We start from the raw sequence: 22,445 nt of genomic DNA on the forward strand, positions 1-22,445 counted from the left end.
CAAAGTAGAAGTAAAAAAAAAATGCCATCCAATTCAGAAGGTAGAAATGAGTTCACCACCCATATAGAAAGTTGTCCACCATCTACTCCCCCTGATATTTCCAATTTCACAATACAAACTGTAGAAATGCAAACATGAATCACTGCCTTCGCTTTCGATAGCAGTCTTCGTCGTATTGGACTCCATGCAGAATAGCATTACAAGGAAGTTCAATCCATGGAAAAGACTGTTCCTTCTAGAATGGTAATCAACGCAGAGAAAGGTAGTTGCTTTTGGGCTATGTCGGGTAAAACTGTCTTTTTTACACTTGTTCTAAGGCATTCTTGTATTCGATTTACCCTTCTGATTCTATTAAGGTTTTGCACGTCGAAGAGGGTGCAGAGTTTTGGGTGAACCTCCAAGTACTTGGCACTTGGCAACCCTATATTTAATGAAAGCTGGAATTACCGCTAGTCCTACTCGGGAGGGGTGATAATGTGGAAACAACTACCTGTTGGGAGAGGGCGAGAGAATAGGGTATAATCGGATGAGGCAAAAATCAAAAGACAGGAAGAGATTTCCCCCTATTTTTTGTTTGTTTAAGAAGATGTAAGATAAAATAGGGTGGTGTTCAACTTTTCCGGACTGTTTCTTTCGAATTAGCTGAATGCAATCACAACTAGAAAACATTATTACGCGAATTACTTTCCATCGGTTGCCTTTTGCAGTTCTTTCAGCGCAAGATCCAACTCTTCGTACTGAATGTTGTGCATCCGAAGGGCCTGCTCCTTCTCGTACTGCTTCTTATCTCGCAAAAACGGTGCCAGAAGTCGTTGGTCGGAGATGTCCCCACCGCCGGTCATGATACTGACGACGTAGGCCACCACAAAGTAGATGATCACTCCGGCCAGCGCGTAGTACATGAAGCTTAGCTTGAAGATGTGCGGAACGTTGTCCCGAATCGTGTCCGACACGGGAGCCACCAGCGTTACATTCCGCAGTAGATCCGCGTCACATCCGTCCGTCCGGAACGGCATCGGAGGGTGTTTCGGGTTCAGTTGGGCTCCGATCAACACTGTTCCGATGGCGACCAGCGACGTGATCGAACCCGCGATCACTCCTTTGGTGTTGATAATGGTTGAAAGCATCCCCGACGTGAACATGCCCAGCAACGTTCCGGAAGTGACCCCGGACAACGAAATGGCCATGTGCATCACCTGTCCCATTCGCTCGGCCACAAACACCAGTCCGATGACGATCACCCCAAGTAGTACCACCAAAAACTTCATAACATTACTGGCGGTCTTTTCCGAAGAATGCGGATATCGATGCCGAATAAAGTCCTCGTAGATCGTCCCAGCCAGCGTGTTCAAGCTGGACGACATCGTCGACAGAGCCGCCGAAAATATCCCCGACACAAACAACCCCGGCAGTCCCGGAATCCTTCCGCCCACGTCCATCACATAGTACGGCAGGATTTGGTCCAACTTGGCGATCTTCTTGATAGTGTAAGGATCGCACGATTCGTACTTGGCGTACATCAGAAGGCCCGTGAAGCAGGAACAGCTCTTGATGAAGATCAGCCCACCGGTGAAAATAATCAGCGAGTTTTTGGCCACCTTGAGGTCGGGTACGGCAAGAAACCGTTGAACGCAGCCCTGGCTGACTCCCAAGTTGGCCACCCACATGGTACTCAGACCAAGCGAAACGGTCCAGAAGGAGGTGCGCACGAAGGGGTCGGGGTCCATGCTGAAAAAAAAGAAGTTTATAAGGGTGATACTGTATATTGAGGGTAAACAAAAGAGATATTCAGCAAAATAAAAAAAATAAAAATTAATGTAGGTACTTTATGCGTTTCATTGAAATTGTTTTTCTTCCGGCACTTACATCAATGAAAATGATTGATCTTACATGTTAATTGCTGTAATAAAATAATGCAAAAGGTTTGGAAACATACAAATTCTGTCCGCAGATGACATTTTTATTTTTTTCTAAAATGACTAAATCTTGGCCAAAACTAATCAAAAAGCATTTTTTTCAGAAAATAGTTGTCCAGAAGATGCTCTATTGGTTTTAAATGTAAATTTTGGAGAAAAAATTGTTTAAAATTTAGACACATAATTTCCAGTGCTGTTAAACGTTAATTAACGTTAACGCGTCCGTTAATCGTTAAAATTAAAGTGAACGCGAACGGAGCCTACGTTGATCTTAACGAGAACGTGAACGGAGCACGTTAATTAACGTCGTTAATTAACGCCGTTAATTAACGCGTTAATCCTTCTGAGGCCCCGACATTGAGGGCCTGTATATCCCAAATGACAACATTTAGCGGGTTACTTCCAATTGGACTTGACTCTATAAGCTCCCGGAAGAGGTATTTGGCCATCGTGGCCACCGGTTCCGGCAACCCGGAACTTCCGGAAAACATATTTTTTACTGGTTTTATCAAGGAACAAGTATTTGAGTAAATTTTTCAAACGGATGTTTTTTTGTTAATCTTAACATTGCCTGTTTTGGGTCGATTCAGGCCAACTGTGGCCACTCCAGAATCGGTTCCAATGTACACCATATACTTGATTAACACAACAAAATGGGGCTGTTTAAATCGAGAAACGTTTAAAAAAAGAATGTCCATGACTTAAGTTGAGGATAATTTTCAAAATTTATCAATTGTAATTCGTTTAATTTTATTATTAACACATTTTAGCATAGTTTTGGAAAACCTAGGATGTTCTAGTTCATCCAAAACATCCGGGAATGGTTTGCAACAGGCTTACCAAAGAAACAAGTCGACAACGGACAACGGATACTACCCAGACTGCTTCAGTAGTATGATAGGTTACAGTGCATTGTTGTAACAATTTATTGGGATGTTCTGAGTCATCAGAGAACCCCTTGGAGTAAAGACCGGTGAGTCTACCGCCGTAACAAGCAGGAGGTCGGCGGTTTTTACCCCGGGACATACCCGAATAGCTTCAGAGAGTATGGTAGGCTACTTTGCTAATGTGTTGGAAAGTCCTGAGTCATCCAAGGACTCCCTGGGGTTAAGATCTGCGGGTCTACCGCCGTGACAAGCCAGAGGTTGACGGTTTTTGACCCCGGCACATACCCGAATAGCTTCAGTGAGTATGGTAGACTTCTTTGTTAATGTGTTTGGATGTCCTGGGTCATGCAAGGACTCCCTGAAGTTAAGATCTGACTGACAGCTTGTCACAGTTCTGCCGTCTTTACTTCCACCGTAAACATGGAAACCACCATGCAGCCCAACCCACGCAGCCTACCGTGGGGTGGGTTGGTGTTTGTGTTTTCATGGTAACCAGCGGTTACGGTGCAAGTAGAGATGGCAGAACTGTGACAAGCAGCAGGATAGCTGGCCTACTTGGATTCAGTGCTTTGCGACTGCGTCTGCTTGCACTATGCTAACTGAAAGCACCCACGCCAACTGTAGGTTTTTTTAACTGGACCACCGAAAACAATAGGCAGTGCATTACAAAAAATCATGGAATCATGGTCGTAGGAATAATTTTTCTCCATATTCAAGGTCAAGTTCAATACAAGGTCGGATCATGAGGCGTCGGCATGATTCCGTAGCAACTTTTCAAAACGGCGTAACCTTGGATGAGTGGTCCGGTTGGGCCAGCAAACATAGGCATGACCATGACAGATGAAAGCTTTAAATTTCACAGAGTTCAACATGTTACATGTAGGGGGTTTCAATAAGGTAGTCTTCGGAACTGGGTACAAGGTACATTGGAACCGATTCTGGAGTTAACATTCACGTTCTCGTTAAGATCAACGTAGGCTTCGTTCGCGTTCACGTTTAGGTTAACTTTTAACGATTCCGTTAAGTTAAACGTCGTTAATTTAAACGTTTAACAGCACTGATAATTTCATTAAAAAAAATTGGCATGTGTTTAATGAAAAATAAAGACTTCCAGGATTAATATTAATACAGAGCATTATTGGTCGGATCCCTAACTATGATATTTTCTATGAAACAGGCAATTTTTCAGTAAATCGCAAATCGCGAGTTCTAAACGGTTTCTAGGATTTTGTCGTTGTATAAAAAACATTGTTCCTTCGAAATTTCGGTAAAAACTCCTTCTTTTGTACATGACCAGTTCTTTGAAAATATTTTATTTATTTATTTTTTCAAGAACAAACTCGTTAACCAAATATTTTCAATGGATTTGTGTTTGTCTTATTTTAGACAAAGCTTTCAATATGTTAAACTATCAATTTTCTATGTTTTTTTTTAACATGGGCCGATCTGTAAACCGTTCCGAAATGTGGGATGACTGTAAAAAAGAAATTGAAGTTTTTTTAAACATTGACAGTTTCTCAATTATTGACCAGCAGTTCTCTGCAAAATAATAAGTATTTCAGAATAAAACAGCAGAATATTTTGCATTTTTTTTCCATCAACACCGTTTTTTTAATTGTTTTTTATGTGAAAACAATATTCTTCGAGATGTTTTTTTTCTGTGGGGTTTTACATAACCAGAATAAAGACAAAATCTTATCCAGGTTTTTAAGCGAAGATGGCGTTCGAATGGTGAACGTCCGAAATGTTAAAATCGCGCAGACGCACCAACATTTGAAAAAAAACGTTACTTAATCCACCTTTAGGTGGTTGGTGCCTTCCTCACATTCATAAAGTCAATACATTCAGTAAAAATAGCAACATTCTCTTAACATGTTTGACAAATCAACTTTATTACTCATTTCTTTTGATAGGGTTCGCAGACCTTCAATTTTTCTGGCTCATCGGCAAGGTCTGATAAAAAAAACCTATCCAACGATAGTTCACATGGAAGATTCAGACAATATTTTTATCACAATATCTAAATCCGGCCTCCAAAAAGAGAATAAATAACACTTAAGTGCTAATAACTTTTTAAAGGGTTGTCAGATCCTTGATGTTTTAGGCTCATTTGAAAGGTCTTTTGATTATCTAACTAACGATGGGTCGTTAGTCATTTTTACTGAAATATCTTAGATCCGGCCTCCAAAAAGTGTATAAATAACACTTAAGTGCTAATAACTTTTGATAGGGTTGTCAGATCTTCAATGTTTTGTGCTCATTGGAAAGGTCTTTTAAATACCTTTCTGAAAATGTATAACATGATAGGGTTTCTTGCAAAAACCACCCTTTTTACAATCTTCCGGACATACGCCAAAGTCGTTTTTTAGCATAACTTTTGAAGTACTTAACTAAACTTGCTGATTTTAAATAGAGACCTATGGGACCCCAATACGGATCGAATGAGACTAATACAGTCAAAATCCGTTCATCAAGTCTGGAGATAATCGAGTGACAATTTTTTTGTCCACCCACCTACACACATCCACACAGACATTTGCTCAGAACATGATTCTGAGTCGATAGGTATACGTGAAGGTGGGTCTACAAGGTCAAATTCAGAAGTTCAGTTTTCGAGTGATTTTATAGCCTTTCCTCAGTAAGGTGAGGAAGGCAAAATGTGGCTGTCATGCCATGGCACACTTTTTTCGTAATGTTGGTACCACTGCGTGATTTTGACATTTCGGGCGTTCACCTTTCGAACGCCATTTTCGCTTAAAAACCTGGATACCAAAAAGTGTCTGTTCGTTTTTATAATTACCTATTTAAAAACATTCAGCCAAATATAAAAACGAAGCTATTCCCATGATTTTTAGGCAAAAAAATATATTCGGCGAAACGTTTATAAACATGATGATTACGTAAACAAAAACTATTGACTCGAAAGTAATTTTTTTTTTACAAAATTGGATAATAAAGGCTCATTAATGGGAAGCGAAGTACCAGAATGATTGCATATTTCCAAATATACATCAAAATAATCTAAAAAGAATGGAAAAAAATCTAAAGGCACTTCCACTTCCAAATAATTTATAGTTCAGATGAGTTTTGGTAAAAATTATGAAAGGCATCAACCACATAGGAGAATTAAGTTACTAAGATTAAAATTAAGTTATTAAGCCTTTTTTAAACTTTCAATATGAAACATATTGAACACAAATTCTGAATAAAGTTGAATATTGTAAACAAATTTTTCCACTGTTTTCATTTAATTTAATTTTCATCACATTTTTTGTTTTTATTTGCAGACCAAATTCTCATGCATTTAGTTTTTTTTTAATCTGATATATTAAGTTCTCTATAGAGCAAGAAATCAATCAATCAATCTCAATCAAATATTTTTTTAAAAAAGGTCATTGTTGCAAGTCCTGCAAAATCATTAGTTGGCCGCTGCAAAAATTTTTTTTTTGAGTTTCTATCCTTCATAAATAGCTCAATTGCGGCAAAAATGTAATTTTTTCAAAAATTGATCAAAATTTTTAATGAAAATAACTGTAATGCATTTTCCTACGTTTATAATCATATTTAGTATGTTTGGACTCGTTTATATTTTTGAATTTTTTTTGTGGAATACCGATGTACAGTACCGCAAACATTTTTTTTTGCGAAAAAAATGTTATCGTAAATACTTAGATTGAACTTGGATATTTTGAAAACTAGTGCTTGCAAAACAACTACCCTGGTGTAAAATGCGTTTTAAAAATTAAGTTCATTCAAATGTTGAAAGTATGCCTTTTTTTGCTTAAGTTTTCCTTGCAAGAATGATGAGGAAAATTTTACAAAATCACACTGGAAAGGACCTAAGTATCAAATTTTAACAATATTTTTGATAACATTTTAGATCATTTTATTTCAGGTTTTTCAACGATACACAAACTTGAGCGAATATTAGGGTGACCAGAAAAAAATACCGCCTGCTCCAAAAGCAGAAAACGGGTTTTTGGTTATTTTGAACATCATTGTCAATTTTGAGCAAAATTGGTTGAGATTTACCCATTGATACCCGAGCCTAGTTGGTGAAAAAAAAACAAGTTTTTCATACAAAAATGTTTAGGATAAAGTTTAATAGCATAAGTATGTTCTAGAAAGCTGTAGAGCATTAAACTTCTTATAAGAATGCATACCAATGCGTAAGAAAATTGGATTTTTCATATATTTTTTCGGTTTGTAAACTTCACCTTCGAGTATCACCGATTTTGCTCATATTCGGCCAAGAGTCCTAAAATAGATCAAGGAACAATATTCAGCTTGTTGGGCGAGGTTTTGAAAAAAGTTTCATATTCTGGGCATCTTAGTGAATATCCAAATTAAGATGTAAAAAAATAGTTTTTCAAAGATCAAAGAAAAAAATGCCCAACTTTTTGAAATGTTATTTTATTTTTGAGAGCAAAATTTATTGTAAACTGTTAAAAACATAAAATTAATATAATTATTAAATAAGTATTTAATAGAACTTTAACTTCTTTCGAGGTCTTTGAATAAATGAATTGATTGAATGCATTTTTTATTTTATTTTTGGTACTAAATTTTAAATAAAAACATGAAAAACAAAAATCTTCAAATTCTGATAGATTTAAGTAATTAACTATAATTTTTAATTTTAATGATCATTTTGTTTTTTGATTTCAAGTTGTTCAAAATGCACTATTTTATTGAACAAGGTTAACTTTTACAGGTGAAATACTAAGAGAGTGGTTAAAACAAGTCCTTCAAAATATTAAGGTCATTAGAAAAAACGACTTTTGATACCAAGGAGTTGTTACACATTTCCAAATGGATGTTACAAATTTGTTGGTTGACTACATGAATGATCTCTATTCACTTACTTGAAAAACACCAACCGCCCGCCTCGTTCGGCCGCCTCCCACACCTCGAAGAACCCCCCAACGCTGGCGATACCGAGGAAGATGATGGCCAGCGTTGCGCCCACCATCAGCACAAACTGCAGCGTATCGGTCCACACGACGGCCCGCAACCCGCCCACGGTGGTGTAAAAGATGCAAATCACACAGATGACCGGCGTGATCAGGTGCAGGTTGATTCCGGTGACCTGGCTGAAGGCTAGCGCCGGCACGTACACCACGATCGGGATGTAGATCATGCAGGCCAGGGCGTACACGAAGCTGGCCGCGGTGCGGACGGTTCGATCGAATCGTTTTTCGAGGTACGTGAAGACCGACGTCACTTGGAGGTCGTAGAACACGGGCAGGTAGATGCGCTCCATGAGGATGGTGACCTTGGGTTAGGATGTGTTAGAAGGAGGATCTTCTGGGATATACTGATCAAGACTTACCACAAAGGCCGATACGACGCTCATCCAGTACTGGGTCCCATGGGCGTACAACTCCGAGGGTACTCCCAGCAAGGTGATCCCAGAAATGTGCCTAAAATGACAACGAAGATCGTCAAACAACCTTAACTAACCAAAAAAGGGACTCACGTGGCGATCAGCGACGCCGACACGGGGAACTTGCTCATCGTTTTCCCGCCCAGCAGGTACTCCTTGGTGTTGTTCTGCTTGATCTTGGACACGAATCCAAAGTAGACGCCGATAAGGGCGGACAGTAGCAGCAGGGCGGCGAAGATGACGTAGTCGACGGTGGAGAAGAGCAGGTTTGCTGGGTCTCCGTCCGCGAGAGTAGGTTCTACGAAGGGGGTTGTACTGGCAGGATTGCTGAAGAAGCTGCTGCTGCTGCTGGAGGACCACGTGGTCGTGGTGGTAGTTGGATGTTCTGTAGTAGAAGGACTAGTACTGATGCTGCTACTGCTTAGCATTGCTGGAGTTTCGCTGGAGGTTAGGAACTTTGTAGCTTCGGTTAGAAGGCTGGTGACGAGGGTCGTCGAGGGCAGGCTGGTTGTACTGGTTATGAACTCAGTTGATGCCGTGACAGCAGGAGGTGGAGTTTCGTCGAACTCCTCCAGGATAAAGGCGTCTTCTTCCATGGTGAATTTGCTTCAGTTGTATCTGAAAAATCATAAAAATGTTATTCTCCTTCAGAACCCGGAAGCGTATTCCAAAAATAAAACAAAACAGCTTCCCACTTAGGTGATAAACAAAACTAAGGAAGAGAGGGATCTGTAGACACAACACACGAGAATTGAAGACCGGCTATTTAACGTGCACTTACTCTGTCTCTCCACGCTACTACACGGATGATAATGCGTCTCTTTAACAAGATCACGTTGCCGGTCCACAAATTATCCATTAAGAAAAGTGATTTTGATTCTGTTCCTGGACGCATTCTCACTATCACGCGGTTGCACAAGCCAATTGAAGTGAAGTAAGAGATACTATACGAACAATTGAAGAACCCCAGTGAGTCACTTTCGGGAGGGGAAGGGTCCAAAGGGAGAACACGTTGCTCCGCAACGTGAACCTGGATCATCTAGCTCACGGGAAGAAAAGGGGTCACTATTTTTTTTGAAGGGAAGACAGTGAACACAAGTGGACGACCAAGATCATAGATCACCGGCTAGGGCAAACAGAGACGCGACAGGCGGAATTAAGTCGTATCTTGGCGAAACGTGCTCCTGGATTTATGGCAGGTTAAGCGCCGTAGACTTTATACGGGGCAGCATTGAAAAGTGCTTTGTCAGATGTTTGGCCTAGCTACCGAGTTGTGGGATACGGTCGGGAGACTTTCTGGGGATAAACACATGACATGTGCGTCAGAGGGTTCGTCCCGGATTTTATTGTGGAAACATAATAATTTCCTGTATATCTGCTGTTATCACAACTTTGCAGATCATATGGAATTTTTTTTTGAAGTAAGGTTCTCAATTTATTTTTTAGGATTACATTTTTAAACATTTTTTATGGCTTTGCAAATATTTTTCAAAGCTTATGTCTTCTCCCCTCTTTAATATTTGTTCGAAAAATCAGTGGATAAAACATATTTTTTTCTGGCAATAATTGAAAATATTTAAAAAGGGGTTGATAATAATTTTCGAGCATAATTAAACAAAACTACTAGAGTTTATTTTTCTCGAGACTATGTTTTTTTCGAAAATAAATGATTGGAAAACAACTGTATTGGTATAAATGCATTTTAAAAATTATTTTTGCATTTAAATGTTGAAACCATGGCTTTGAATTTATTTTTAAATTTTTTTGTCCTCTTATCTCCCAAAGCCGAGGCAAGGGACATAAACTTTAGAAAAAAGATGCATCGGCATATAAGATTTTTTCTCTCTCGATTGATATAAAAAGCAAAACATCTTTTGAAAAGCTTTTGATTGACATGTTTTAGGGCATGTCAGTACTTTTCATACTTGCCATTTTTCCTTTTTTGGAAAGGTTATGTATTCTGAGTGTAATATATATGACTTTTAAGAAAAAAATAATTTATCAATTAAAACACAAACATAACTCTAATGAAAATAAGTATTTTGTTGTCAACAAGTCTTTTTTTTTTTTAATAACATGTTTTTTTTAGTTTGATCGCTTTGTTCCAAATACAATGGCCTATGATGAAGCGTAAACACTAGGGCGTCCCAAAAGTACGAAAAGTTGTCAAAACCTTGGTGCTCACCCCTAGAATGATAAATTATGATGTTAGGAACAATGTTTCCATACAACAACAAAATTCCAAAAATGGTATACAATTCGCGCGCTGAGCTTGAGTAAAAAAGTGCATTTTTCGAGTATTTTTTTTCAGAAATGCATGTATCAAACTAATATCAAACATACTAAAGTCAGTCAAATTTGATCGTTTGGGGCTTCAAATTATAGTTTAATGTTCCATGTTCAGCAGACATAGGCCATAAAAGCTTATGTTTGAGCAAGTCAGGGGCAGGGCTTTAGAGAGTGAAAAAATGTATTTATATGTAAAAATAATCAAAAAACACTCCACAAAATGAGCCAAAAAACTGGCAGCCAAAACTAGGAAATTTCGCAGATTTTTTTTTCCTTTTTTTGAAAAATTCAAGGTGCACGTGTTTCTGGGGACTCCAAACTTCATGCTTCCCCTCGAGTTGAACCTGTGCAGACATTTTGTTGGTCGTGATATTTTACAGAAAAACACAAATATGAACAAAAATCGTATTTTGACACATGTCTGAGGGCAGATTCCGATTGAGCGGGAAAATGACATAGAAAACGTATAATTAGACAATTTTAGAATTTCCTTTGGGTGGTCCCATATAGTTTTCCCTCCAAATGAGACATTTTCAAAGAAAATATCTCGAGTCTAATGAAAAATAAGCCTGAGATTGTTTTAGCGTTTGTAATGCTAGATTTCTCCTTTCAAATGCAACACTTGCGCATAAAATTTGGATTGCGTTTTTTATGCTTCAATAACGCTTTTACTTTGACTCTTAAGTCCGAAATTTATTTTGCAAAAACGAAAACGTTTGTTCATTAGAGCTATAAAGGTTCTCAGAGCATTTTTTTTATAAAACTTAACCTTGAATTGCTACCTTTAAAAACTGATTTTTTGTTCTTGACTAAATAAGTCGTAGAAGGTGAGAGCAACAGCTGACCACTTATTATTTAAATTAAATGTAAACACTGGCTATAATAATAAAAAAAGATTCAATAAAGTATATTTAATTCGAAAAAAATCGTAGAAAGGGAGATTGCAAGATAAAATTGTTGGTGTCTTCGACAATGTTGCTTGGATTGGCATGCCCAAAAACTTTGAAGAAGAGAAAATAGTAGTTTATGCAACAAGTTGCTAAAAGAGGATTTTTTCAGCACGAGTCGTACATTTATCCAACGAGATTTACCGAGTTGGATAAATACGAAGAGTGCTGAAAAAATCAAGTTTTGCAACGAGTTCCATACAACATTTTTTGCAATTCCAAAAAACACCCACTGAGTGAAATTTTAAGTCAAATTTTCATGTATTTTGTCAATAAATCGTTTAAATCAAAAAAATGTTGAAAAGTGTTACTTTTCGAAACAAGTGCTGAAAAGTTCAACTTTTCAGCACCCATTTCAGTGCTGAAAAGTAGAACTTTTCAGAATTTATTTTGAAAAGTGTTGCTATTCGATTCTGTTATTTTTGGTACAGAAAAGTAGGCTATTTCGTCGTTCAAGAATGACAGGAAAAGTAAGTAGTTTCACGACGGAATTGCAAAAAAATCTTTAAAGTTGGACCATCCCTTCCCATTTGCAACAACTCTTCTGAAAGATACCAAAGCTCCAAAACCGCAATTTTTTTTCGGAAAATTAATTTTCCACTTTATTTTGCGATGTGGACCGCTGTGCATTGATTAGAAACTGAGTGATTTGAGTGTGTTTTATTGTTAAGAATGCTGAACAAAATACAAATACATCGATTTTGTTAAATAACCCGTTTTTAAATCTTGAGTAAATTCTCAAAACTACCTATGAGTCATGGGTTTGTTTATGCAGCTAGGTCTTTGGAAAATTTAATCTAGAAATGATCCAAATAGAACGGTGTTTGGGAAGCCTAAAATTTAAACCTTTCGAAAAAGGTAAAAATATATTTCAAAATTCATTTGGTATTTTTGTTGAGTTTGAGCGTCAGCACCAAGTTAATTTTTATCAACCTAGACACACATTTGATTACCCTTAACACGTTTAGTTTGTGTAGCACGCCGAATGATTTACATACCTGTAATAAATCAGCACGATGTGCTTATCCTAAACCTTGCCCTCAATGATTTACCAGGTTTGCACTAAATTGTTGATCACTGCAAGCCAAAACCGTTTGGAAACGTGCTCGAAGTCTCTACTCTAAACTCCCAACCGTCCACGTCGTACCCGCTCGCGATCCGAAAGCTGACTGAACGCTGCGCCAGGATGAACTGTGGACTAATAGTTTTGGGCTGGGGGTGTGGATCTCGTCTTACCAACGAGAACTGTGATTACGCATTTTTTCCACCGCGACGCGATGGAGGCGGTTGGTGGTGGTGTTGTGGACTCTTCTCTTATCATTTCTTGTCTGTTCTCCTGGCCTTTCTTGAGGTAGTTTGGCGCCCTCAGAGTAAGTTTAATCTGGTGGGAGGCTGTTCTGAGAGAGGATTTAATCCGTCGGAGTAGCACAACAAAGGTATAAATCGCTAGTTTATAGTTCTACAATTCGTCGCCATCGTGCTAACTTGTCGTACGTGCATTTTGGGCCAAATTGAGTTAAGAACGCCATTTTGTGCAGCTCACAATGCCTCACCTTTTGACCTTCACAGATCCCCAAAATTCGATTTCAATCCTGAGATATTCAATAAAACCCGAAAAAACTCCGTGCATTTTTGTCACTTTACATATGAAAGAAGTTTCAATCTCGTCGTGCTATCTTGTCACTCCCTGAAAATTGATGTAAGTGCGACAACTGGACAAAGGGATTTTGGGTCAGAACGCGTTTGACACACGTACAAGTTAGGCTACCGGCAACCAACTTCATCCAAACTTTGGGACAATGCACAGAATGGCCAGCCAAACAAAACGTGTTTGTTTTTTGTTTTTATTTTTTTTTATTTATATTTATTCAGTTTTCTTTTCCATGTACATTCATTCATTTAAAATATTATTGAGTGTCCAATCACAATCGATGACTTTTCACCTCAATTTTAAATACTAGCAACTTTCATTTATTCATGAAATATTGTAGCTTTCGCTATTCAGTGATTTCAAATGTAGGAGGTCCTACAAAAACGTGTTTGTTATTGTTTACATTGCGTGCTCTAGTCTTTGTTTATTCAAGGTCAAACATTAAAACGCGTTTTTCTCGGAACGTCGAAATGGTGGGTGCGACAAGATAGCACGACGACGTCGAATTGTGGAAATTATTGATACATTTGTTTGAAAAAAATTACCTAAATTATTTTTGTCATGCAACTTTGCTGTTCAAGATTCAAAATTGGATTGGAGAAATCTTAAATTTAAGAAATTCTCTAAGAAATCGTACAGTTTCATAAGTTTTTTTTTTAAATTTTTAATTTTTGTGAAATTCCATTGACACTACAGTCCAAACTCGATTTTCCGAAGCATCGAATATCCGAAGTTTCGATTATCCTAAGTTCGATTATCCGAACGTTTGTATGGGACTTCAGATAATAGGCTTGTATGGAGATCGGAAGGAAAGCCCGATCAGACGGTAATAACGCAATTCATGCCATTTCAATAACAAATCTTGTTATAAATAACATAAAATGTTATTGGGCTAGTATTTTCAAATATCAAAAAATGTTATTCCAAAGTTATTTCCGTCTGCTCGGGAGGGGTCAAGAAACAGCTTTACGAACAGCAGAACAAAGGAGAGGGAGTGTTTTCTTGGGGCTTTTCTTCACCCTCTCTGGCTGCCGCTGCGCCCCATTTGAATTTATTCTTGACCGGTTCCTTCCGATGTGCATACGCCATTTCGAGTTCTGCGACATAATTTTAGTCAAATTCAAATGGATGATTGTATATAAAATTAAAAAATGTATTTTTTCAATATTTCATCACCGTCATTTTGGCCGCCATCTTGGATTTAAAAATTCTAAATCACTTTAGAGTAGTTTAGGGGTCATACTTAAGCTCAACAATTAAAAATAAGACAAAGAAAAAAAATAATTGGCGATTCGATTATGCGAATTTTCGATTATCCGAAGTGAAATTTTGCCAAGGCCTTTGGATAATCGAGTCTGGACTGTACTGGAAAAAAATCGTCAATACTCAGATACTTTGAAAAAAAATATTGATTTTTTGCATTAAAATGTTAGTAAGTGGCTTGTAATTTCAATTTTTATATTTTTATTTGTTGCTTCTTAAGGCATTTTTTTAAAGGTGCTTTCTAAAACTCTGTAGACGAATAAAACAAGACGAGGATTTTTAGTTTTATTTTTAAATTGATTTAAATTCAACATTTCTCCAACATTTACTCCGGTGTCGTGATTTTATGCTTGATCAACTCCGGCAAACATTCATCTACCTCCTTTACTTTCATTTGAAAACTATTCCTCTCTCCTCCGCGTGCTCCTCTTCTGGCCCACGGTGTCAGCAGTCGCTCATCCGGAACCTTCCCTCCTCCGGTCATGAGACTCACCGGATATGCCACCGCTAGGAAGAGTACCAGCCCAATCAGCGAGTAGTACATGAAGCTAACCCGGAATATCACAGGCAGTTCGGCTTCTGCTTGACTAACTGTGGAGTTAGCTGGTGCTGGCAGCGTTGCATTCCCCATTCCGTTCAGAATATCCTGGTCACAGCCATCCGTCCGGAACGGTAGGAAGGGGTACTTGAGCTTCCCGAGGGCCGAAATCCACAGCGTGATCATGCAGCTGATAGAGACAATCACTCCGGACACGACACCCTTGGTGTTGGCCCGGGTTGAGACCATTCCTAGGGTGAACATGCCCATGACGGAGCCGGAAATTACTCCGGTGCAGGAAACGGCCATCTGGACGATCGAACCAAGCTTTTCGACGATGAACACCAGACCGATGACGAGCAGACCCAGGATGACCACGATCAGCTTCATGGTCGCGCTTGAAGATCGCTCGGACGCGTTTGGACGGCATGGACGGATAAAGTCTTCGTAGATCGTACCGGCCAGGGTGTTCAGCGAAGACGACATGGTTGATAGGGCAGCGGCGAAAACTCCAGCGATGAACAGTCCGGGTAGACCGGGAATTCTCCCAGCGGTGTCCATTACGTAGAACGGGACGATCTGATCGAGTTTCTGAACCTGTTTGGTGGTGATCGGATCGCAGTCTTCGTAACGAGCGTACATGAGCAAACCGATGAAGCAAGCTAGTGAGTTGATGATTAGCAAACCGACGATGTAGATTTTTAGGGAATTTTTAGCTGCTTTTCGTGTTGGGACGGCCAGGAATCGCTGGATGCATGCCTGGTTGATGCCAAAGACGGCGATCCAGTTGGTGGTCATACCGAGCGTTACGCACCAGAAGGACGTCCTCAGCGTTGGATCGGGATTCAAACTGAAAGAAAGAAATATCTCCAATAAAGAACCTCAAAATAAATTTAAAGAAACCTCACTCAAAAAAAACCAGTCGCTCTCCACGTTCTGCAATGCGCCAAACCTCCCAGAATCCACCCACGTCCGACAGTCCAAGAACGATAATCGCAAAGATGGCTCCCAACATCAACAATAACTGAACGGTATCAGTCCAGATGACGGCTCGCAGCCCACCAACCGTGGTGTAAAACATGCAAATCACACACAAAATTGGCGTGATCCAGTGCAGTGAAACCCCGGACACCTGTCCGAAGGCCATGGCCGGTACGTAGATCACCACCGGAACCAGGAACAGTGCGGACAGGGCGTACACGAAGCTGGCGACCAGGCGGACAACGCGGTCGAAGCGAAGCTCCAGATAGGAGAAACAGGACGTCAGCTGCATGTCGTGGAACACCGGAAGGTAGATGAAGTGCATCACGATGCCGGTCTGGAAAAAAAACGAAATCAATGTTCTTGTTAGCTTTCACTAGTGATAATTTAGATTAATCAAATAACCATTGTTCCAGAAATCACAAACATCCAGATTTGTGTCCCGTACGCATAGATATCGGTGGGAACACCCAGCAACGAGATTCCGGAAACCGACCTGGAACAAAAAACATTATTGAAAAAAATATTAAAAAAGATATAAAAAAAAAACTCATTGATTTTCATCAAGGCCATAGACATAAAATCTCTCAGCCGATGGGTTAACTTGAATGTATTTTTAATGTCTTTTTATGCCCCATAGAATCCAATTTTCAGATCGAATACCGGGTAACGGTAATGTTAAAACTATCAAAAAGTCTCCTTAAGTTTTTTGTCTCTTTAAAAAATTATAAGAAGATATGTTCTGCTCATAATTGAAAATTCGGCTATTATGCCAAATCAAGTATTCCGAGAAAAACGCGTTTTAGTGTTTGTCACCAAATCTTCATCAAGGCAATAGAGGAGAAAAGCAACTCGCGACAAAATTTTAAGGCTAGGAATTTTGACAGGTATGATTTTCATAAAGTATTCGCCTCCTTTTCTCTCCCACAGAAAACCTGGGAACGAGGTAGCTGTCAAACTAGGCCAAAATGTTAAAGTCACTCACAAAATGAACTTTGAGTGATTTGAGTTCATTTCTGACGTCACGATTTTCTCCCCTATAGAGGAGAAAAGCAACTCGCGACAAAATTTTGAGGCTAGGAATTTGAAAGGTATGATTTTCATAAAGTATTCGCCTCCTTTTCTCTCCCACAGAAAACCTGGGAACGAGGTAGCTGTCAAACTAGGCCAAAATGTTAAAGTCACTCACAAAATGAACTTTGAGTGATTTGAGTTCATTTCTGACGTCACGATTTTGTCCTCTATAGAGGAGAAAAGCAACTCGCGACAAAATTTTGAGGCTAGGAATTTTGACAGGTATGATTTTCATAAAGTATTCGCCTCCTTTTCTCTCCCACTAAAAACCTGGGAACGAGGTAGCTGTCAAACTAGGCCAAAATGTTAAAGTCACTCACAAAATGAACTTTGAGTGATTTGAGTTCATTTCTGACGTCACGATTTTCTCCTCTATAGAGAAGAAAATCGTGACGTCAGAAATGAACTCAAATCACTCAAAGTTCATTTTGTGAGTGACTTTAACATTTTGGCATAGTTTGACAGCTACCTCGTCCCCAGGTTTTCTGTGGGAGAGAAAAGGAGGCGAATACTTTATGAAAATCATACCTGTCAAAATTCCTAGCCTCAAAATTTTGTCGCGAGTTACTTTTCTCCTCTATTTCCCATAAGAGTGGCATATTAGCCGTTTGGTTTTTCGCATCGGCAGCCAAATATAAACATTATTTTAGTGAAATTCAAGTTTCAGAAGATGCGTTGGAACCTCCTCTACCACCTGGTGCTAATAACTCGTATTCGCCAAAAGTGGATATTAGCCGTTTTTTCAATGGTGGGTAGTGTTTGTGAAAAAGCATAAAAAAAATTTAAAAAATATTTTTTTAAATAAAAAAAATCAGAAGTGAAAAATATATTAAAAACTTAAATTTAAATAAATTTGATCAAAATTTCTTTCTAAGGTAGTAAAGTGTAAAACATGTCTGGGGTAGGCCACAGAAAGTCCATGCACTATTTCTGAAAAAAAGTTTTTTCTGTAATGTTTAGAAAAATAGTTACGTTAAAAATTCTCATTTTAAATTCCGGGGTGATAGTCAAAGTTTTTCTTGTTAAAATCAGATTAAAGGTGTTCAAACTTTATTTTTGCAATTCCGTCGTGAAACTACTTACTTTTCCTGTCATTCTTGAACGACGAAATAGCCTACTTTTCTGTACCAAAAATAACAGAATCGAATAGCAACACTTTTCAAAATAAATGCTGAAAAGTTCTACTTTTCAGCACTGAAATGGGTGCTGAAAAGTTGAACTTTTCAGCACTTGTTTCGAAAAGTAACACTTTTCAACATTTTTTTGAATTGAACGATTTATTGACAAAATACATGAAAATTCGACTTAAAATTTCACTCACTGGGTGTTTTTCGAAATTGCAAAAAATGTTGTATGGAACTCGTTGCAAAACTTGATTTTTTCAGCACTCGTCGTATTTATCCAACTCGGTGAACCTCGTTGGATAAATGTACGACTCGTGCTGAAAAAATCCTCTTTTTGCAACTTGTTGCATAAACTACTATTTTACGTTAAATGTACCATCACTTAGGTTGCTGATATAGTTTTTGAGAAAAAAAAATCAATGTTTATATTTAGTTAACTAAGTTTATAAGCTTTATAACAGAATACAAATAAATTTAAAATAAAATTGTGAAAAAGTCGCGATTTTGCCTGAAATTTGTTAAATCTGTATTTTTCATAAAATTATCGATTCACGTTTCATTTTAAACTGAATTCGAAGCACGAATCACAAGTTTTCTCATTTCATATGAAATTTGTTCAACTGAAATTGCATATAAATTTGGAGATTTTTTTAAATTATGTTTCAAAAACACATATTATTTGATATTTACAAAATTATTTTACCTTCTCCTAGTGGAAAATTGTCCAAAGAATCCGAAAATGCATTCCATTATACAATTAAAAATCATGTTCATTGAGAAAATCATGACACTTAGAGAAGTTTGGAAAAGTGTCTTTCATTAACATTTTTATAGTTATAGTTAACTAACTTTTTAAACTTTTCAAAATGTTATGAAAAGTTCTTCTTGAGATATTTGAGTACTTCTCTACTACGGTCAGTATGATTCCAAACCATTCCGTACGTATTTAATTTGTACTCTTCATTTTGCGGAAAAATCTCAAACCTATCAAAGTCGGGCTATCAAAGTCACCCCGTTTTACGGTAATAACAATAGCATAAATTTTATTTAAAGTTTTTGTTCCTCGGGCAAAAGGGGGAAGGGGGCAAAAAATAAAAAAAAATGCAATTTTCAAATTTTAGGCCTAATTTTCATTATTTTATACAAAAAGTATTACAAAACGCATTAAACATTGTGTCGTCACTGTTATTAACGTCACTGACTCAAAACATTTCAAAAAATCTTAAAATTCCTTTTAATATTGTTCATCCTGAAGTACTGTGTCTATATCTGATGACTCACAAAAATCAAAATTTGTAGAACCCTAAAAGTGCTCTATTTAATCAAATATAAGTTTATCCAACGAAAATTAAAATTTTAGTAATAAGGGTTGGACAAAAGTTTTTAATAAAATTTGCAGGGGCTTTTGTGATGAGTTCTTTATATATTATTATATCTTTATATCGCTATGAAACTATGAAGATTTTCAGATTGAAATTACGACTCTCCTTGTGTCGATATTGAAGACACAGTTGACAAAAAGTGGAATCAGGTTAAAAAACAAGATTTTATATGCTGTTTGAAAAATCGAAAGAAGCTATTGAAATGAGGAACAAATTAATAAATGGTTGAAGGTTCAACCGTGGCAAGAAATTTGTTTGTATCCGACTAAATTTTAACGCGTTCATGAGAGTCTTTACCGTTAAAAAAATGAATAACATGATAATTTCGAAATCTTACCATAATAGTAATTCAATAAGTTTCCGCAGATCAACCTTTATCTATATTTTTTTATTCGAACTTCGTCCAGCAATTTTGCATAATTGTTTTTTCCATACGAGTCTCCATACGATTTTGAGGGCTTGTATGACATGTGTATGAGCATGTGAATATTTGAAATTCTGTAGCTTGAGAAAGGATTTTCTAATTTTTTTGATTTTTGGAAAAAAATCTAAAATATTTTCAAACAAAATTTAAAATTCATGTCAAGATGTGAAACCAAAATTACATTTGAAAATTAATTAACACATTTTTTTATTAAGTTCACCGTTTTCAAGTTAAAAGGATGTAAGGGTAGAATTTTCCGAAAAATGTTTTTTTTTTGCAATTTAAAAATAGTTGAAGGAAGAGCACCCTGCAAAAATATTTTGGAAATGCTGAGAAAATTCTCTTTTTTATCGTTGTTGGTCGAACTGCTGGCTGGTTGCTGAGATACAGCCTGCCAAACTTTTTTTTTGTGAAAAAATAGTTTTTCCTAGTGTAATCTAAATAGTTCTCATTTTTCAACTTGCGATATCTCGGAATATGTTGGTTCTATTTTCAATGTTAAATATTTCAAAATTCCATAAACGTTATCACGGGTCCCCCACATACCGTTATTATGAAAAAAAAATTTCCACCCAAACCAAATGATTGGACATGATTTCTGGGACCATTCTGCACCTCTGGGCCGAGTTTCAAAATATTTGCCGGCAGAAATTTCGAATACGGTCAGTTTTAGTGTTTCGAGTAGAAATTAAGGATTAATCACATGTAAAATGCGTAGGAAATGAGCAAAGTTTCAATGTTTTAACTCCAAAACATTAGTGGTCATGGTTTTACATTGTATTAACATGTAGCAGAATGATATAAAAACGATTTACAGCACTGATTTAGCCGGATTAAGCCTAAGTTAAGTGACTTAAGTATATAAATTACAAGTTTATACCTTAATATTAAAAAAAAACTCCTACATCAAGGAATTTTAAGTCAAGGAAAACTAGATTGCACAAAAATAACTTAAAATGGGGTGACTTTGAGCCTAGGGGTGACATTGTACCAAATTTTACGATTTTATAATAGCCAAATAGCTTAACAACAAGCTCGATAAGATAAGCTTGAATTGCAAAGTATAATCGTTGCAAATATTGTTCTTAGATTATGTTTATGTTTATCGTGAAATTCTTATTAGGCTGGTACAAATATTTTTAAAAGTTTTTGTCACCCCCCCCTTCGAAGTTGGCCCGAAAAATCAGGGGGCAAAAAAAAATATTTTTACAATAAACTTCAAAATTTCAATGAAAATTCAAGTGCAACCAGCTGAAATCAAATTAAAATACATTCTCCTGCGTTTAAAATCATTTTTAGCATGTTTGGGTTTATTAAAAAATCTTCAGATTTTTTGAAAATTTTCGATGCTAAATCTTTTTTTTCGATGCATTTTTTGTTTTTGTCAGATCTTAGATTTTTTGAAAACTAATGATTGCAAAACAACTGAACTAGTGTAAAATGCATTTTAAAACACTTTTTCATTTAAATGTAAAGGCTATGGCTCGTTATTTAAATTTTTATATTTTTTTTATTTTTTTGCCCCCCCCCCCTTGACCTCGGCCAGGGCCGAGGGACAAAAACTTTTTTAAATATTTGCATCGGCCTTAGACATTTTTGATCGGAGCAATTCTCTACGAAATCGGTCTTTTTTCTTCAATTTTAATTTTTGTATTTTTTTATCCGACTGAAACTTTTTTGGTGCCTTCGGTATGCCCAAAGAAGCCATTTTGAATCATTAGTTTGTCCATATAATTTTCCATACAAAAGTTGGCATTTTATGTCCTCTAAAACATATCAAAAAATAAAAAAAATTAAAAATAATGTTTTTTTGTAAATCAAGTTTTAGTGATAAAAAGTTAAATAAAAAAATCACCATTTTTTTACCGTGTATTATTTTTTTCCAGTGTAGTCCATACCTACAACTTTGCCGAAGACACCAAATCGATCAAAAAATTCCTTCAAAAGATACAGATTTTTGAATTTTCAAACATCATTTTTGTATGGACAGCTGCCAAATTTGTATGGAAAATTATATGGACAAACTAATGATGCAAAATGGCTTCTTTGGGCATACCGAAGGCACCAAAAAAGTTTCAGCTGGATTAAATAATACAAAAATTAAAATTAAAGAAAAAAGACCGATTCCGTAGAGAACTGCTCACATTTGATCTATTATTTTTTGATCGAGAATAAGTAAAAAATTGGTTTGTTGTCCATGCTACTTGTTGTTTCCTTATTTCATTAATTTCTCTGGGTACTAATACCTTTCAAACACCTTTAATACTTACGTAGCAATCAGCGACGCGGCCACCGGAAACTTGGGCATCGACTTCCCCCCGAGCAGGTACTCCTCCACATTGTTCTGCTTAATCTTGGACACAAAGCCAAAGTAGAACCCAATCAAAACGGAAATGGCCAACAGCAGGACAAAAATGCCATAATCAAAGCCGGTAAATCGCAACACTAGCTTCGCTCCTTGCTCCAGCAGCGTGGTCACCGTGGTCGATTCCATTGCGCGAGGACAACTGCAAACTAGAAACTAGCGAAACCGAATGACATGTGGCGACAGCAGCGAGACGAGATTTTGCGGACGGTCTTTAC

General features: G+C 37.3%; 2 protein-coding genes across 2 annotated transcripts; both read right to left on the reverse strand.

The window, feature by feature from the left end:
- Positions 1-652: 652 nt before the first annotated feature.
- Positions 653-12,597, reverse strand: LOC120415994 (sodium-coupled monocarboxylate transporter 1-like). The gene is made up of 5 exons (XM_039577647.2): positions 12,424-12,597; positions 8,283-8,807; positions 8,136-8,226; positions 7,669-8,078; positions 653-1,728 (listed from the first exon to the last, which is right to left on the reverse strand). Exons 2-5 carry the CDS (start codon positions 8,783-8,785, stop codon positions 681-683), a joined length of 2,052 nt encoding a protein of 683 aa, XP_039433581.1. The 5' UTR covers positions 8,786-8,807; positions 12,424-12,597; the 3' UTR covers positions 653-680.
- Positions 12,598-14,604: 2,007 nt separating this feature from the next.
- LOC120416001 (sodium-coupled monocarboxylate transporter 1-like) lies at positions 14,605-22,405 on the reverse strand. Its single transcript, XM_039577657.2, has 4 exons — positions 22,133-22,405; positions 16,264-16,354; positions 15,786-16,195; positions 14,605-15,727 (listed from the first exon to the last, which is right to left on the reverse strand). Exons 1-4 carry the CDS (start codon positions 22,354-22,356, stop codon positions 14,665-14,667), a joined length of 1,788 nt encoding a protein of 595 aa, XP_039433591.1. The 5' UTR covers positions 22,357-22,405; the 3' UTR covers positions 14,605-14,664.
- Between the last annotated feature and the right edge of the window lie 40 nt (positions 22,406-22,445).

Source organism: Culex pipiens, chromosome 2, assembly GCF_016801865.2.
Source record: "Culex pipiens pallens isolate TS chromosome 2, TS_CPP_V2, whole genome shotgun sequence".
Lineage (NCBI taxonomy): Eukaryota > Metazoa > Arthropoda > Insecta > Diptera > Culicidae > Culex > Culex pipiens.

Excerpts from the sequence above, each read along its gene's own strand:
- LOC120415994 (XM_039577647.2), bottom strand. The coding sequence starts at position 8,785 with ATGGAAGAAGACGCCTTTATCCTGGAGGAGTTCGACGAAACTCCACCT. Across the intron at positions 8,079-8,135 it reads GCGTCGTATCGGCCTTTGTG|GTCACCATCCTCATGGAGCG; the intron begins GTAAGTCTTGAT and ends TCCTAACCCAAG. Across the intron at positions 1,729-7,668 it reads GGGCGGTTGGTGTTTTTCAA|CATGGACCCCGACCCCTTCG; the intron begins GTAAGTGAATAG and ends CTTTTTTTTCAG.
- LOC120416001 (XM_039577657.2), bottom strand. The coding sequence starts at position 22,356 with ATGGAATCGACCACGGTGACCACGCTGCTGGAGCAAGGAGCGAAGCTA. Across the intron at positions 16,355-22,132 it reads GCCGCGTCGCTGATTGCTAC|GTCGGTTTCCGGAATCTCGT; the intron begins GTAAGTATTAAA and ends TTTTTGTTCCAG. Across the intron at positions 16,196-16,263 it reads TTGTGATTTCTGGAACAATG|ACCGGCATCGTGATGCACTT; the intron begins GTTATTTGATTA and ends TTTTTTTTCCAG.